Source organism: Haliaeetus albicilla, chromosome 18 (assembly GCF_947461875.1).
Source record: "Haliaeetus albicilla chromosome 18, bHalAlb1.1, whole genome shotgun sequence".
NCBI classification, from domain to species: domain Eukaryota; kingdom Metazoa; phylum Chordata; class Aves; order Accipitriformes; family Accipitridae; genus Haliaeetus; species Haliaeetus albicilla.
The window spans coordinates 1,456,274-1,472,889 of NC_091500.1; the positions used below are offsets into that span (position 1 = coordinate 1,456,274).

At 61.1% G+C, this 16,616-nt stretch overlaps 2 protein-coding genes across 2 annotated transcripts; one reads left to right on the forward strand and one right to left on the reverse strand.

Annotated features, from left to right (window-relative positions):
- Positions 1–537: 537 nt before the first annotated feature.
- EPHX2 (epoxide hydrolase 2) lies at positions 538–10,442 on the reverse strand. The gene is made up of 19 exons (XM_069805458.1): positions 10,247–10,442; positions 8,879–8,963; positions 8,578–8,737; positions 7,838–8,028; positions 7,601–7,723; positions 7,196–7,270; positions 6,765–6,860; positions 6,372–6,450; positions 6,115–6,149; positions 5,973–5,999; positions 3,868–3,953; positions 3,626–3,737; positions 3,215–3,289; positions 2,276–2,321; positions 2,083–2,185; positions 1,795–1,864; positions 1,636–1,716; positions 1,222–1,280; positions 538–1,114 (listed from the first exon to the last, which is right to left on the reverse strand). The coding sequence occupies exons 1-19, from the start codon at positions 10,345–10,347 to the stop codon at positions 1,030–1,032; spliced, it is 1,689 nt and encodes a 562-aa protein (XP_069661559.1). The 5' UTR covers positions 10,348–10,442; the 3' UTR covers positions 538–1,029.
- A 936-nt stretch (positions 10,443–11,378) lies between these two features.
- Positions 11,379–15,251, forward strand: LOC138689663 (uncharacterized). The gene is made up of 3 exons (XM_069805459.1): positions 11,379–11,505; positions 12,994–13,472; positions 13,971–15,251. The coding sequence occupies exons 2-3, from the start codon at positions 13,000–13,002 to the stop codon at positions 14,122–14,124; spliced, it is 627 nt and encodes a 208-aa protein (XP_069661560.1). The 5' UTR covers positions 11,379–11,505; positions 12,994–12,999; the 3' UTR covers positions 14,125–15,251.
- The last annotated feature ends 1,365 nt before the right edge of the window (positions 15,252–16,616 follow it).

Genomic DNA, 16,616 nt, shown 5'->3' on the forward strand with positions numbered 1-16,616 from the left:
GCAGAGTCCAAAGCAGCTCCGAAACCCGCTCCCAAGGCTGCCTCCCCTGCCAGCAAACCCGGAGAGGATGACAGCCAGGGTTACGGATAACTCCAGGCTGGAGGGAGCAGGTTTAAACCTCTCCTTGCCCACCCAAGGCCCGGGGGTTTTTTCCCCTCTCCATCTCCAATCCAGACAACTCCTTTTTCAGGGATTAATCCGGATGCAAAACATTCCCGTGGGCTTGCTGGCAGAGCGGGGAAGGGCTGGGAGGAGGGATGCAGACAGACAAACCGCAAAGCCCCAGCTGAAAATAGTTGAGGGCTGGGGAGAATTTAGCTGAGGGGGGAAATACCAAGCGTGTTTGCCCAAATCCTGATGCTGTCCTGGATGTCTGTTTGTAACGGCTGTTGAGGCCGGGAGAAGGGCCGGGAGCTCAGGGGAAGGGGGCTGCAGGCAGGGGCTGAGCCCTGACACCACGGGGATGGGCCACGGGGAAGAGGCAGCGAGATGCTGTATGAGCCCGCACCCTACGGACCACGGGGAGAGCCGAGGCGCTCGGGTCACTTTGTGCTTTATTTCTCAACGTTACAAAGCAGAAGGCAATTTCTCAGGCAGTATTCATTTAGTGCATTAAAACCTCCACGCCAAAACTAACCACGCGGCACGAGTGGCCACAACCCGGGACCCAAACCCCCAAGTGAGGGAAGCCCCTGGGATGGGGTTGGGGGGATAGGGCAGCCCCGATGCAGCCCCTGCCATGGCACGAGGATGGGTCCAACCCCAAACCATCTCCCAACACCCCAGGACCCCCCCGAGAGCTCACAGGGACTCTTTTAGCTGCACAAAGTAGGGGCGATGCTTTGTGCTACCCTCCTCCCAGCCCCGGCTCACCCACCGCTTCCACCCATCAACCCCCCCAAAATACAAATCAAGCCCTAAAGGTAAAAATCCAACCCTAAAAGTTTAAAAAAAAAAAAAAAAAAAAATCAAACCCTAAAGGCACAATCATCCCAGGAAGGAGGCAAGGCACGGGGTAGTGCCCCCCGCTCACAGCCTGGAGATCTTGGGCAAGGGGGTGTCGGGGGGGAGCCCCTCCAGCCACTCCACCAGGATCCTGTTCAGCACCGCCGGCCTGGGGGGAACGGCACAAAGCTGGGGTGGGATCTGGCTTCCCTCCCCCCGGAGAAGAGGGAGCCCGGCTCCGACAGAGCGAGGCCGTGCACGCCGGGACCGCGGTACCTCTCCATCTGCGTCCAGTGCCCGCACTCCTCGATGTGCTCCCGGCGCAGCTGCGGGATCTACGGAGGGATGTGCCAGAGCGGACAGGGGTTGGTTTGTGCCAGGATCCGGCACGCTGGGCACCAGGAGCCCACCCCGGGCTGCCCCTGCATCCCCAGCTCTTCATTTTGGCCGAAGCAAATCCCCTCCTGCCTGCTGCAGGCAGGAGAGAAGGCAAATGCCGCCCTCCATATCAGCCTGCCCCCCCTTATCAAGTGAAGTCCCCGAATCTGGGCCAAATCCAGTCCATCTTGGCATGATGGACCTGCTCCGGGGCTCTCCCGCGGTAGGATCTTATGGAAGCGGGATGGCTTCGGTGCACACCGGTCCTGGGCAGGGGCAGGACTGGGGTGGGATGGGACCACGCTGCCTTACCCACTCCTCCATGCCCTTGCTCATGCTGGGATGGAGCACCACATCCTTCCCGGCAGTGACCATCAGGGCTGGCATCGTGATCTATAGGGGACACAGGTGACAAGGTGCAGAAGGTGTTGGGTCTGCAAATGCTCCCCACGGGGCAGGATCAGTCCTCACCTTCCTGTCCTTGGCAGAGAGAGCCCAGCGCCAGTTGGGTCGCATGTTGCGGTACCAGTTCAGGGGGCCACTGGGAGAGAGGGGAACGGGGTGGAGATGCTGGGACTCAGCTCCTGCCGACACCACTGCGGGGACCATCCCACCGCCCACGGCACGGCCGGCACGGGAAGAGCCTGCAAGGGAAAAGCAGCCTCCCCCCGGCAGCCTCGCACCTTTGTAGGGTTATAAAGCAAGGCCGAGGTGGGTTTGGGGGTCCCCCCCCACCATCCCCCCGGCTCCTGCCCCTACCTGAAGCCAGATTTCTCGAAGCACTGGATGTAGTATTGCAGCTCAGGGCCGGCCAGGATCTTGCTGGCGGGGGGGTTTTCTGGGAAGCCCACCAGCAGCCCCCCTGCAAGAAAAGGCACAGCACTGCCCACCTGCAGCACCCCCCCAGCCGCAGCACCCCCCCTACCCGCAGCCAGGTCTCCCCCCCCTTTACCTCTCTCCCGGACCCTGTGGAAGTTGAGCGCGAAGGGCAGGCGGTCCTGCGGGGAGAGAGGGGACCGAGGGCAGGCAGGCAGCAGCATCATGCCCGGGGGGGGAACCCCAATCCCGGGGGGGCTCCCCAGGACTGCCAGGCAGACTTGGGGCTCCACGGCCGTCCTCGCTGGGAGCTGGCATTGAGCATCATTGCATCCCAAGGGATGCAGGAACCGACCATGCAGCGCTGGGCTGCGGAGCTGGGAGCCAGCACCGAGCATCACTGCATCCTCACGGATGCAGGAATTGACCACGCAGCCCCGGGCTGCGGATCCAGGCGCAGCCAGCAGAAGGATGCCGCCGGCAAGGCACGGCCTCCCGTACACTCCCGGGGCGCTGTTATTTTAAACTGCAAAGGCTTTCACCCTGAAGCGAGACATTAACATTTGCAGGGGTTAAGGAAGCCAGCGGCACTGGCACGGCGAGGGCAGAGGGAGAGCAGGAGCCCCTGCCCCTGCCAGCCGCGCCGTGCTCCAAGCCCAGCACCAGACAGGCCACGCTGTTCCCCAGGCGAGGCTGCCTCTCCCCAGGCAGCACAGCTTTCTAAAGGTCTTCTCAATCCCTACTTGGGGTCAGCTTTGAGTCCTAAAGAGTTGCGGGCCTTGCACTGCTGCTTACAAGGATGCGTTCACTCTGGTCCCTACTGATGCAGACTGAATGCAGACTTTGCCACAGACTGGCAGCAAAAGGACAGCAGACACGGGCTGGAACGTGGCTGAGGGTCACTGTGGGCTACTGCAAAGCCACCCCCGAAGCTTTGGGCTCCTGGCACGGGCAAGGTGGAAGGAGAGAGGGTGCCACAGGCAGAGCCCCAACAAGTCTAGCAGGGCTCAGAGAGGACATCAGGCTGTGAAGCCCTCTGCTCCCACCCCAGGTCCGCCCTCAGCCCCACTCCTACCTCCTGGTGCGTGGAGCGGATCAGGACCTTCAGGGTCCGGCCGATGTCCTTCTCGAGCTCTGCCTCTGCGACACCCTGCACGGGGGGAGGAAGCACCGTGGGTGATGCCAACCCTCCCCAGGGACCCAACCCACCCCGGGGCTGGATCCTGCCACCCATCGGGGCTCGGCTGGAGGCCGGGGATGGTTTTTTGCAGAGTTTAGCACGGGAACAAGGTCTGGCAAGGGTGACCGCAAGCCATTTGCAGCTGGGGTGACGGCGAGAGCCCCACGGCGTGGCACCCCGGCTATGGGGCAGGCGATGCCCAACCATGAGCTGGGGACCCCAACGTGTGCACACCCCCATACTTGGGAGGGGGGGTTTAAGCCCCAAAATAGGGGTGGAGGATAAAAATTGTGGTCCTGGACTCACCGGCTCCTGAAAATACAACTGGTACTCAAAGGTGGGGTAGGTTTTAATCTTCTCCACGATGTCCACAGCGGGGTCGGCGGGTCGGTACGGGGTGTTCAGCGAGGCGACGGCTCTGGGACATCATGGAGGGGGACAGAATCAGCATCGCACACAGATTTGGGGTGCCCCATGCAAGCTGGGGCTTTGCTGTAGGGACAGGACAGGATCTGGGGCAGGGGTACGGCCAGTCCCCAAGGACCCACCTCACCCTCTCGGGGTAGAAGAGAGCCATGTTCCAGACCACGGCACCGCCCCAGTCGTGGCCGACCAGCACGGTCTGTGGGATGCCCTGCGGGGAAGGGGGATGTCAGCTCATGCCCCCGCAGCTGCACCCCAAAAGCAGCACCCGAGAGTTGATTTGCCTTCCTCCGAAGCAGCAAAGAGGTCAGAAAAATGTAGTATTTCCTTTTTTTTTCCTTTTATGTGTTTTTTTCCTTTTTTTTCCCCAAGGAAGAAGCGTTACCTGATCCCCCTGGAGCAATTTGCTCTGACTTAATTAAACATTTCAAGTACCTGGGCCCTCCAGAGGAAAGGGGTTCGACATTATCCACCGAAAACACATCTCAAGGCTGCTCATCCCCTGGGATCACCCGTACCGGTGCGATCATTGCACAGGGTGACAGCAAGGGGAATGTCTTGGTATCAGCACAGCCGAAGAAATCCCCAGCCCCTCTGGGAAGGGGCTCGCAGCATCCCCCAGGGCCAGACGGATCCTGCCCAGAGCCGGGCACACCGAGCTCACTGTTCCCCCCCTGCTCCATTCCATTTTCCTGACCCCTCTGGGCACCTACAAATAAATCCAATTAAAACCCGCGCTCCTGACAATGTAGCAGCTGGTTCATAATTAGCTGATATTTAGAAGCGTAATTAAAATACCCTCCCGGCAGCCGTGGCTCAGGGCTGGCCGTGTGCCGGCGAGCCCTGCTCGCTGCCATCCGACGGCATGAAACCCAGCGTCTGAGACCCACCCCCCCAAGGGGGGGAAGAGAATTTGGGGGAGTTCCCAGCATCTCCCACCTCCAATGTGGGGCTGAGTGGGTCCCCTGGGTGCTGATGGGTTTCATCCCACCATCCCTGGCCATCACCATGCCAGCTCCTGGACCACTCTGCCTCTTCTGCATCCCAGAAATGGGCTCAAACAACATATGAAGCTTCATGAAGTCATTTATCTCCCCCAAAATCTCCCAGGTTGTCCCAGGGGAGGGAGAAGGACCCCCCCCAGGGGGGAGAGGAGCAGGATGGGCCCCGACAGTAGCAGAGGGACAGGGAAAACCAAAGTCCCATCCATACGGGGTGCCACGACCTCACATTCCATCTACCGAGCTCACCCTGAAGCAAAATGGGCACTGACCCTCTTGACAGGCTACGTATCGACGGGCACCTTTCTATCTATTTTCCTTATCATTTTTAATCCAGCGTGAAGGCAGTTCCCCAGCCAAAACAATCTCGGTGATTTATCATCGCTTGCTTGGCACCAAACCGGAGCCGCAGCCCTGTGGCGCCCGGCTTGGTCCCCTCCCAACAACCCATCCAGCTCCGATGCTGGCACAAAACCACCACCACTCCTCAAACAAGGAGCCCTTGCAAAACCTCAAGGGCTTTTTCTTCCCCCTTGTTTCTTGAGTTGTTTTGTTGGTTTTTTTTTAGCACTGTGCTTTTTGAAGGACTCGTTCCCTTGGAAGCCATTTCGCAAGGAAAAAGCCCTGCAGATGTTTGCATTTGTGGGCTGTGCCTTCTTCCCCTCCATTTACATCTCTTTTATAAGGCGCAGAAATCAACCCCATCCCCTCGCCAGGATGGGAATTAAACCTGGAGCTCCCAAACCCAAGTGGATCAGATGCCAAGAAGACACCGGATTCGAGCTGTGCCGAGGGGCAGCGTTGGTCCCCCGGCCACCCCAGCCACTTGGGAGCTGCTATGGTTGGGGTTTAAGGGGATGGAGGGGATACAGCCCAGCATCCTTCTCCACGAGTATCTCACCACATTACCAAACCCAAAACAGGTGCCACCAGCCCATCTCCCCACCCTCAGCAAGGACACAAAGTCCAGGAAAAGGACGCAGAGCTGGAGACTTTCCCAAGGATGAGTTCTCCCCACTGGCAATGGATTGTATGAACATCCCCATCCTTTAAAATCCCATCCATGGAGAACACAAAGACGGGGCTTGGTGCTACCCCAAGGGTTTTGGACCAAAGTCACCGGGGAGCTCAGACAGCCCAGCATGGGAAGGAAGAGGTGAAGGGCAGCCACGGGGACATGCACCCAAACCTTGCCAAGAAGGAGGGACCCATCGTGGGGGGCTCCTCACCAGTTTGTCCAGGAAAACCGCCAGGTCCTGGGGAAGGGAGGAGAGAAAGGGTCAGATCCTGCCCAGAACCATGCCTTACCAGCCCACACCACTCTCCACACCGCACTCATCCTGCCCACATCCGTGCCCTGCAGCTCCTCACCTTGCATATCTGCTCCTGGGAATATTCTTTTATGTCTGCACAAAAGACATAACTGCCATCATTTTAACAACCACATGTTTCTACAGATGTGTTCTGCATCCACCTGAGCTGCTGGGGCTGCAGGAGGAACAGGACAGCTTCCACCCCGCCAGGAGAAAATTCCTCCACCCATCTCCTCCTGGGTCTTGGCTTCGGGCTTGGCAGCTCCAGCCCCGAACACCCTCGTCCCCCCTACGCCCCAGTTAAAACCAGCTCACCTGGCGGGGCCGTGGACTCCCCGTAGCCCTTCATCTCTAGAGCGATCACCCTGAAGCCGGCATCAGCCAAAGCTGGGATCTAGGAGGGAAAGCAGCAGCCTCCAAAGGATGCAGAGACCCCCAGACCCCCCCTCTCCCCTGGTGCCAGCACCCATCCTGCATCTGCCCACCCCAGCACGCCTGGAGATGTCCCAGGAGGGCAGATGCGGGCTGCTGAGGCTGGAGGGTGGCGAACACTCCTGGGCTGTGTCCCGTGTCCCTCAAGGCTCAAGGCAGGGGGGTGGGATGGCCCCGGGAACCCCCAGGAGTGATGGCCAGGCACCCCCTCCACCATGCTCCAGCATCCCACCGCCAGCCCCCGTGGTCCACCCCCCTCCCCGTCCCCGCCATCACCTGGTAGCGCCAGGAGAGCCAGGACTCGGGGAAGCCGTGGCAGAGGCAGACGACGGGGCCATGCCCCATTTCCACAAAGTGCAGCTGGACGCCGGGCTGGAAGGGACGGAGAGCCTCGCCAGCTGCGGGTGGCACGGCTTCACCCCCAAACTCTCCACCCACCGCCGGTCACCAGGCGTGGGAGCTCATCCCCCTCCTCCAGTCCACCATCCCAGAGCCACGCCAGCACATTTTAGCTCCTGGGGTGGATGGAGAAGACCTGAACGATGGGGTTGGTCAGCATTCCCCACCCAGAGCAGCCCACACAGGAGGGTGGACAACCCAACAAGCCACCCCTGGGCTGGCACATCCTTGCACGGGGCTCAAGACCCTCCCCAAGCCCTGCCAAGACTGGGGACACCTTGTCACCGAGGCAGTCCCCTCCACCCTACCCGGATGGGCACGTATCCGTGGGTCACATCGGATGGATCACACGCAGTTGGCAGCGGCTCTTCTTGGGTGAGAAGCTGCAGGGTGAGGAGCACAGGGTGAGCTCCTGAGCAAGCCTGGAGCTCCACGGGACATCCCTGCTGCCCTGCTGCTGGTGGGACATCCATGCGCTTGAGATGGACACGGCTCAGCAGGTCCCCGGGATGAGGTTATCGGGGGGTGGGCAGAGTTTGCAGGAGATCACAGCCCCCACCCCATTCGTTTCCAAAGCTGCCCGCAAGTCCTGCACCAGCACCGCATCACGGCAAGACCCAGAAGCCCGAGCCCATCCCTCCTGGCTCTGCAGAACTGGTCCAGGATCCCCAGAAGAGCAGGAGACAGAGAGGACCCAGACCACCACTACGTGCCTGGACACCCGAGAGCTCCTCTAGCTCCTTCAGGACGGTTTCGGTGTCCCTGACGAGGACGGTGGCCATGCCCATCTCCCGGGCCGGCTTCAAGTTCTCCCCGATGTCGTCCAGGAGGATGACCTGGAGGTAGACCAGCGAGAGCCGGGCTCAGCACCCTGGGGAAGGGCAGCCGCTGGACTTTGGGTGCCCGGAGGGACCCCTCTGTTCCCTGTGTTTTGGGGGTGATGGTCGTACCTCCTGCGGTTTTGCCCGCAGTGCATCCAGGGCGTAGGTGTAGATCTGGGGATCTGGCTTCCGCGCTCCGAGCCGGCAGGACTCGATCACCAGGTCGAAGTGACGGTGCAGCAGGTTCATCAGCGTGGCCGTGAAGAGCCGCCCCGCACTGTCATCCACCCAGTTGTTGGTGAGGACACAGGTCTTAAATCCTAGGAAAGGGCAGAGCAGGGAGCGCTGGTTTTCTCACTCCAGCTCTCCCACAAGCATCTGCTTTCACCTCCCCTCCCCAGCTGCGTTTCTCAGACCTTCCCAACCTAAAATCTCTGATTTACAAGGCTCTGACTGGACCAGGATAAGCCCGATAGGAGATAAAAGGATGCTCAGCAGGAGCTTATGCCCAATTTGCACTTCCAGAAAGGCTCAGTCCTCCCAACAGAAGCTGGATGTGAGCCGGAGCTCAGGCACGCCAAGGTGCTGAGGACTGAGCCAATGGACCGGCCACGGCACGGGGCGAAGAGCTATGGCATCCTGCTAATTGCTGGCTGGGTGATAACATGTCTGATGGATTTGGTAGCAGGGCTCAGAATATTCAGTTAGAGGATGCTGAGAGGTGACATCAGGAGAGTCCTTGGATGATGATGAGGGACCTAGCAGGGACCCCATGGTGGGACCAACCAGGGACCCCCGTGGCATCTGCTTGGGAGGGGAGCAGCACCCTTACTCCAGCACCCCTTGCCCAAAAGCCCCCCAGCACCCACCGTTCCTGCGCAGCACCCTCGCTGCCCGCAGAAGGGGGGCATTGACGGTCCCCTCGGCTGCCATCTCCTTGAAGGCTCGGGCGATGGAGAAGGTGGGCGGCAGGACGATGCCCGAGGCAGAGGCGTGCTGCCTGCAGCCCTCTTCCATCTCCGAAAAGAGCTGGAAAACACCCACGCAGTCGTTCAGTTGACCCCCCAAGAAAGAAAAGGCAGCCCATCCTGGAGCCTGCTCCCCTCGGCTCCTTCCCGAGCCCCATCCAAGGCACCGGTGATGCTCCACGACTGGTACCCGCGGGCTCACCTGGGACAGGGTGATCTGTCCCCTCACGGCTTTGGTATAAGGACTGTCGGATCCGCCGGCAAACATGACGTTTTGCAAGAAATTCCTGCAAGGCAAAGGAGGAGAGGTCAGCTGGGGGGGTGACAGGACACGACACCCCAATACCGGAGGGGTGCTGGGGTGCGCTACAGGGAGAAGGATGCTCTGTGCCTCCAGCCTCCATCATCACCCAGGACCGGAGCACCACTTCATTACACGACCAGGAGATCGCTAGCCATTTATTTCTGCTGGCAGCTCAATTACTTCGCCCTGCAGATAGACGAGCAGGGAGCTTTGCCAGTAATAAAAAAATAATGCAAAGAGCAAGGTATTTTGTAAGCTGTAGCTCAGGGAAAATAATTTGCCCCTATCACAAGATCACAAAAGGCCTTCTCGGGCAGCAATAAAACAAGATTACAGCGACTGGCTTTAGGACAAAGCTGTCCTCCGAGTCGATAAAAATGCAGCTCAGTTAAAAATAAAGCAGCTTTACCTGTTCCAGCAGGATTGCTGTCATTATTTTTTTTTTTAATATAAAGTGAAGCAAAAATATGTTTGATGGCCTGATAATCTGGGAATTTATTGCTCCATCTGCTCCACATCCTCCAGCATTTAGTTTGTTTTTTTTTTTTTAACTCCCTGCTTTTTTTTAACACCCACACTCTGCTGGGAGATCCCAGCATTTTCGGGGATGCAAACAGACAGAACCCATTTGGCTCCTGTTTGGGAGCTTTTGGGATTACAAATTCCCAAGTACCCTGTATTAAATGGGCCAAAGGGTTCGCTAGGACTTGCGAGGCTCTTTGGGACCTGCTTTGGGTCTCATCAGCTCCAGCTCATGCACTGAGTTGTGTCGGGTCTCAGCGCTGCGGCAAGGATGGGCTTAATTAATTATCCTGCTTATTTAATAATTAGTTGCTCTTCTTACTGCTGCTGCCAGCGTCCCCTATGGCAATCCTGCGTCTTTGGGGGTTACTTTTAACCACTGACCTGCACCCCGCGTCCAGGAGAGGCCACCCTGCCTTCTCCCCCTAGCCTGCACCCCACATCCAGGACAGGACCCTCCCCAGCCTGCACCCCACGCCCAGGCCTGCGGGTCCCCAGCCCGTACCCCACATATACAGAGGGACCCCAGCTCGCCCCCCACGTCCCGGACCGGGTGCCCCCAGCCCCGTCCTCCTGCTACGGGGGACCAGTGGCGCAAACCACGCGCGGGCGGCGGCCGCACACACAGTATTGTCGCCTCGTCTCTACGTGTCTCCGGCCAAGCGGCGATGTGCCGAAGCGCGGGCGGACGAGTGCCGCCGGGACGGGCCGGGACAGGCCGGGACGGGCCGGGTCGGGCCGTACCTGGGCAGAGCGCAGTCCCGCTCGCAGGAGCCCAGGAACTGCTGCAGGCCGGGCCGAAAGAGCACGCCGCTAAGGTCGAACAACACGGCCCGCCGCGCCATGGTCGCCCCCCCGCCGCCGGTAACCGGACTCGAACCCGGGACCCCAGAGACCTCAACGCCGCCAGCGCGGAGGCCCTTCCATCGCGCTACAGGCCCCGCCCCCGCGGCCTCGTCCCGCCCCCTGCCCGAGCGCCGCGCTGGGTCCTAGCGCCGCCGTCTAGCGCCCGTCACGGAGGGTGTCCCTCCAGGGACCCTGCAGCTGCTCACCCAGGTTTTGCCCAAAATCGCGTTTTCTTCCATTAACGGGGAGCCCGAGCTTCTCCTCAGCTCCCCAGGGTGCAGGAGCACCCGCTCACCCGACCTGCCTGCCCCCAACTCCGAGGGGCATAATGGTGCTGGAAGCGGGAAGGGGCAGGGGGTGCGCAGGCAGGACTGGCCACGTGCTGCAGGCGTGCACACGCGTGTGCACACACATGTACACACGCACATGTTCACATGCACACGCCTGCATACATGCAGGAACACGCACACCTACATGCACATACATGCCCGCCCACATGCACATGTGCACACTTACATGCATGCACACATATATGTACACATGCACACACAAAAATGCGTGTGCACAAGCATGCACATAAACATACACATGCAGGCGTGTATGCACAGGTGCACATACATGCACACACACGTGTGCATATGCAAAACACATGTGTGTGTGCTGAACATGCATGCACACCACCAGGCACGTCGCTGAGGATGTGTGTGCACCGTTAAGCATGTGTGTGCATCTCCAAGCACGTGTGTGCACGCTGAGGCTGTACGAGCACTGCCAGGCATGTGTGTGCACACTCAGCACATGTGTGCACTGCTAAGCACGCGTGTGCGCTGCTGAGCACGGGTGTGCACCACCAGGCAACTGCGTGGGCGCCGAGCATGTACGTGCGTGCTCAGCACATGCCTGCATGCCAAGCACATACGTGCACACACGTGTATGCCACCTGGCCATTTCAGCAACCCTGAACCCCCCCCAGAGAGGGAGCCTCGGGGGGGGTACGCATGACCCCTTGCACACCCTGAACCAGCCCTGGTGTGCTCAGTGCCAGACACGCCGTGGCCGTGGCCGAGGCCGTGTGTGTGCGTGTGCATGTGCGTGGGCCGGCCCCGCCTCGGGGAGCCGCCGGCAGTGCCGTGGCGGGACGGCCGCGTCGCCGAGCGGTGAGCGGGGCAGGGGGGACCGGGAGGGATCGGCAGCGGTTTCACGGGCAATCCAAACCCCCTGCCTCAGTTTCCCCACCTGCAAAACTAAAGGTGGGATGCTGGCTCGGCCATAGCTCGGGAGCTGGGGGAGGCGGGGGGGGATATAACTGCACCCCTGCCCAGTGCGGCAGAGCTGGAGGGCTCTTCCTTGCTGGGGTGGCTACTGGGGAGGGGGCAGAGTTATTTTAGGGGGGCTCAAGCCCAGACGAGCCACGCATTTATGGGCAGCATCCCGCTCCTGGGGCCCGGTGTCCCCCATCCCTCATCCCCAACCTCCCGCTGTCCCTGGGACCCCTGACGCGACCCCCCCAGCATCCTCCCAGGGTGGTCCAGCGGCGGGTGGGTGGATGAAACCCCCTTCCCTGATTTCTGGCATGGCTCAGATCGCCGGCGGACGAAGGCTTTTCCTCCTCCCATCACGGCGGGGGCAGCTCCGGCACAGCTCCTCCGCTCACCCCAAAACAGGGGCCGGCAGCGGGTCTGCAGCCCCCCGGGGTCCCAGCCGCCGTGACACCAACCCTGGCTTCTCCCTGCTAAAAAGGTGGGAGCATTTTTGAGGGGAAAAAAGAAGGGGGAAAAGAAGAATTTTGCTGGCCTGTTGCTATTCTGGCGAGAAGAGCTGGGAGGAACAACCCAGCCTCGGTGCCAGCGAAATGCCAGCATGGCTACGCCTCTGAGACCCAGCCAACTCGTGGCAGGGCTGGGCCGCGGGGCCGCTGCGGTCTCCGCCGGGGGGGGTCCCCCAGCTGCCGCCCCCCCCTCCTCTTCTTTTGGGGTCCTTTGCTCCAAAGCGAAAACCACCCACCCCTGCCAGGTGCTGGCCTGAGACCTGAGAAGCTCATTGCACCCCAGGATGCCGGCAGGGAGCTGGGATGCCGACGGGAGCCCCCTTTCCTCTGCGGAGGGGCTCAGGCACGGCTGGGAGGATGCGGGGTGTGGGTGGGGACCCCCCTGAGCCCCCGCGCCGCGCCGACAGCCTCTGGCACCCGCTCCCCCGGCCCCGGCGCCAAGACTTTCCGGTGGCGGTTTTGAAAGAGCCGTATTGTCTGCCCCCCCCCACGGCGGCCTCCTGCTTTTCCATGGCTCCAGAGGGGGGTTTTGGGGGGGACGAGTAGGATCAGCCTCACCCCAGCCCTTCCAGCCCTCATCTTAACCCCTCCGTGCCTCAGTTTCCCCATCAATATGCTCAATGTGCTGCGCTGGGTGGGGGGGAGTATGCAGAAAGGCTCCCCCCCCCTTCCCGGGGGGGTTCCTCCATGGCGCGGGGATAGTGGGGTACGGCACCCGCAAATCCCAAAGCCCAGCAGCCAGATATGCATACGCATGGAAAAATAAGGGCACTTGGGGGATTTTGCTGGTGTGAACTGGGGGGACACATACCCAAAAGGGCCTCAGAGGGTTTCTCAGCTGCAGCCTCGACCCCCCCATTTCTCTTTGCTCCTGAAGGACACCATGGTCCCGGGGGGCCCTGGCTGGTGCCTGCTGGTGGGGCTCTGCGCCCTTGTCCCCCCCGCCACCACCCAGGGGGGACCAGAAGAGGACGTGACAGCCAGCGTCAGGACGGAGGAGTTTGGGTACCACCTCGCCCAGGATGGGGACCCCCTCCGGGACCCCCAGCGCTGCGGCATCACCTTCCACGCCCCCAGCCCTTGCAGCCCCCGTGGGCCACCCTCCTCTGCTTCCCGCGACGAGCTGGATCACCTCAAGAACCTCTTGCAGGACACCAAGGCCAGCCTGAAGGACGTGGAGACGGCGGCCGCGCTGGAGGACAACCAGACCCGCTACCAGGACATCATCACCGAGGCGCTGCCCGCCATCCACGGGGCCAACCTGGAATTTCAGGAGAGCCTGGATAATGTCCGCAGGGAGCTGGAGGCTCACGTGGCCGAGGCCGATCACCCACGGACGGCCGAGAAGAAGGAGAAGTAAGTGCCACGGGAGGGGGACGGACCGTGGGACATGCTCCGTGGAGCTGATGCCCTGAAATCCATGGGTGGGAGCCAGCCCCAGGCCGTAGACACCTGGGGGGGTCTGGGTGTCCCCAAGGGTCCCACAGCCTTCGTGGTGGCTCTCAGGTGACACGCAGGGTTTGGATGCTCAGCAAACCGCTGCCGTTAACACCCGTGCGTGTGTCCCTGCCCTAAACCCACCATAGCGGGACCGGTGAGGGGTCCTCCGAGGGCAGGGTGGGGGGTGCGATACCAGGAAGGGGGGGTTGTCACTCCTAAACCAGTGACCCAGCACAGCTGAGCCACGACGGGATGATGGAGCAGCGTTCGCCAGGATGGAGGAGTCGGGGTACCCCCTCTCCCAGCTTGGGGACCCCCTCCAGGACCCCCAGTGCTGCAGCATCACCTTCCACACACTGCGAGGAGCCCGGTAAGGACACGGGGGACACCGAGCCCATCTCCCTGCCCCACCAGGCTGCGGAAGGGTGTTCGCGTGGTGGCCCACATGCTACGGCTCACCGGCCGCCTGGCCCAGACCCTCGATGCCACCTCCCGCCGCCTCCACGCCGAGCTGAGCCGGCGCCTGCAGAGCTCGGCCGCCCACGCCGCCGCCAACGCCGAGCCCTAGGATGGCGGGGACGGGCTCCGCCGTCACCCCACGCATGGCCTCGCTTGCTGGTAGGACCCCAACCCGGCTCAGCTCCACGGTTTTTGGGGGGTCCTGGCTCCTCTCCCCAGCCCCGGGGAGCTGTGACTTTGCACGAGGGGTTTGCGGAGTTGGTCTGGGCACCGGAGCCGGCGGTGCCGGCAGGGGACGGGAGGTTGCCGCCTGCTACGTGATGCCATCGCGCATGCGATGCCATCACACATGCGATGGCCGATGGCCGTAACCCCAGTCCCAAGTGTTTGATGCATTTATCCCCCAGGAACTCTGCCATCATATAGCAGAGCCTGGTGCCACTGCGTGTGCCCAGCCCCGTGTCCTGGGGGGAAAACCCCTCTGCGGGGGGGCTCCTTCCCGTCCCCAGCAGAACTCTGCAACCCTTTCGTCCTCCCTGGAGGAACTTTATCCACACAGGCTCCCTTTTTTCACAGCTAGCCAGCCCCGTGTGCCAACAGCTAAGCCATCACACCCGAAGCCTTGCCTGAACCGGGCTCCGGCAGCTCCCCAGAGGGTCTTAAAAATTAACCCCAGCTCTTTTGGGGTGTGGATGCATCTCGCCGGTGGTCCAGCAGCATCACCGCCCGCCTGGCACGGGCAGAGCTGCTGCCGGCTCCGGTTAAGCCTTTGCCCTTGGGAACAGCTTGTCCAGGCTTGGAAGAGCCTTTTTGCCCCTGGGGGGGTAAGGGGGGAGGCTGGGTCTGGAGCTGCAGGCAGGGCGGAGGGGATGGGGCTGCCCTGCCTGCACAGAGCAGGGCAGGCAGCGGGCGGACGGCTGGAGACGAAACCGCCTGGCAATAAATTGAAGCTGGCAACTCGAGTGCTCCCAACCCGCAGAGGTTTGGGCAGCCGGAAAAGAGCCGGAGGCAGAAAATCCCTCCCGTGTTTGTAAGCCCGGAGGTTCTCCTGGGAGGCTGGAGAGAATGGCCAGGGTCACCCCGGCACGTCGGGCTCGGGGCACCCCGCTACCCCCACGGTGCACCCTAAGGATGGGCAAGAGGCAGGAATACCCCCGGGCAGCAGCAGCGGCACTTCTGCAGGAGCTGCAGGCAGCGAAATAAAGATGCATTGCGCTCTGCCAGGCGTCAGCGTTATCTCCGCGTCTGTTTTCTCTCCATCCTCTGCTGTCTAAGGGAAAAGGAGGATGGATGAGGTTGTCTGCAGCATTAACTGTCCCTCCACCTCCAAAATAGTCCACCCTGATCGGGAACCCAGCGAAGGGGATGGACGCCCCAGCATCCACGATGTTTCCCACCTCTCCTCAGCCTTCAATCCACCATCCAAAAGTCAGGTCCGTTTTTTCCTCCCCAGAAAAATCAATGTTTGTTGTCTTTTTTTCCCTGATTAATTCATTATGGCCTTGCCCGACTCATCCTTCTCCCTAATTCTCTTCCTTCGGTGGGCCCGGATCAATCTCCGGGAGCAGCCCTTGCAATTTCCAGCTGCTCCCCATCCCTCCGGCATCCATCGCTCCATCTTCCCCCCCTCCCCATCTCCCCAGCTTCGGGGGTCCATCCAACACCAAACACTCCCTTTGGCCTCGCAGGCAGCCTTGGGACGTGGCTGTGGGCTGAGGGCTCTGCACCGTGGCATGGGGACGGGGCTTTGCATTGCACCGCTGGCTGCAGCGTGGTTCCCCGGGGTGGTGGAGGTTTGCCAGGGTGTTTTGATGCAATCGTGACATCGGTGATTAAAAAATGGAGTGGTTTGATGCAATCATGACGTCGATGAGACATCTGGATCACCCCGGTGTGATGTTTGCATCGGTGAGATGTTTGTGGCCGTGGGGCTGGAGAGGCGACAACCCAGTATCTGCCTGGCTTTGGCATGGGCTGCTGCTGGGGTGGTGGGATGGCAGGGTACCGGCTCCGTGGTCCTCTTCCTCATGGATTTCTGGTATTCAGCATCCCAAGGATGGTAGGAAAGCCGCATGGCTGCAGGCAGGATGGGGGTCCTGCAGCAGAGTGGGGGGAGCAGTAAATTCGGGTGCCCTCCATGCCCGGGTCTGCCTCTTTGTTTGTCTCCCAAAGGAAAGGAAGCAAATCCTTGGGCAGGTCCCGCAGGGCTGGAAATTGCAGTCCTGGGCTTCGTTTGCAGGAAGGTTGCACATTAAATTTCCTAGCAGGAAGGAAGGAGAGAGGCTGCTCTGGGGAGAGGCTGGGTCTTCGCCGGGGGAAGCAGGGGGGGACCTCTGGGTTTCCCATCCTCTTGCGGTCAGAGAACCACCTCTCTGGCCCAAAGTAGCCCTGTCCCCATCCCTGTCCCCGTGGGGACACCTAAGACAGGAGGGGGAAGGGGTCAGCAGGGTGGGGGTTGATGCTGGATGTTGCCCTGACTTTGCTTTCCCAATTTTGCAACCGTTCCCTTGGCAGTGTTTTGGGGGGGGGCAAGTGTGGGTTGAGGCAGGCGCCATGTGGGGTCAGCTCAAGACCTTGCACCCCGTTTTCCCCAGACCAGGG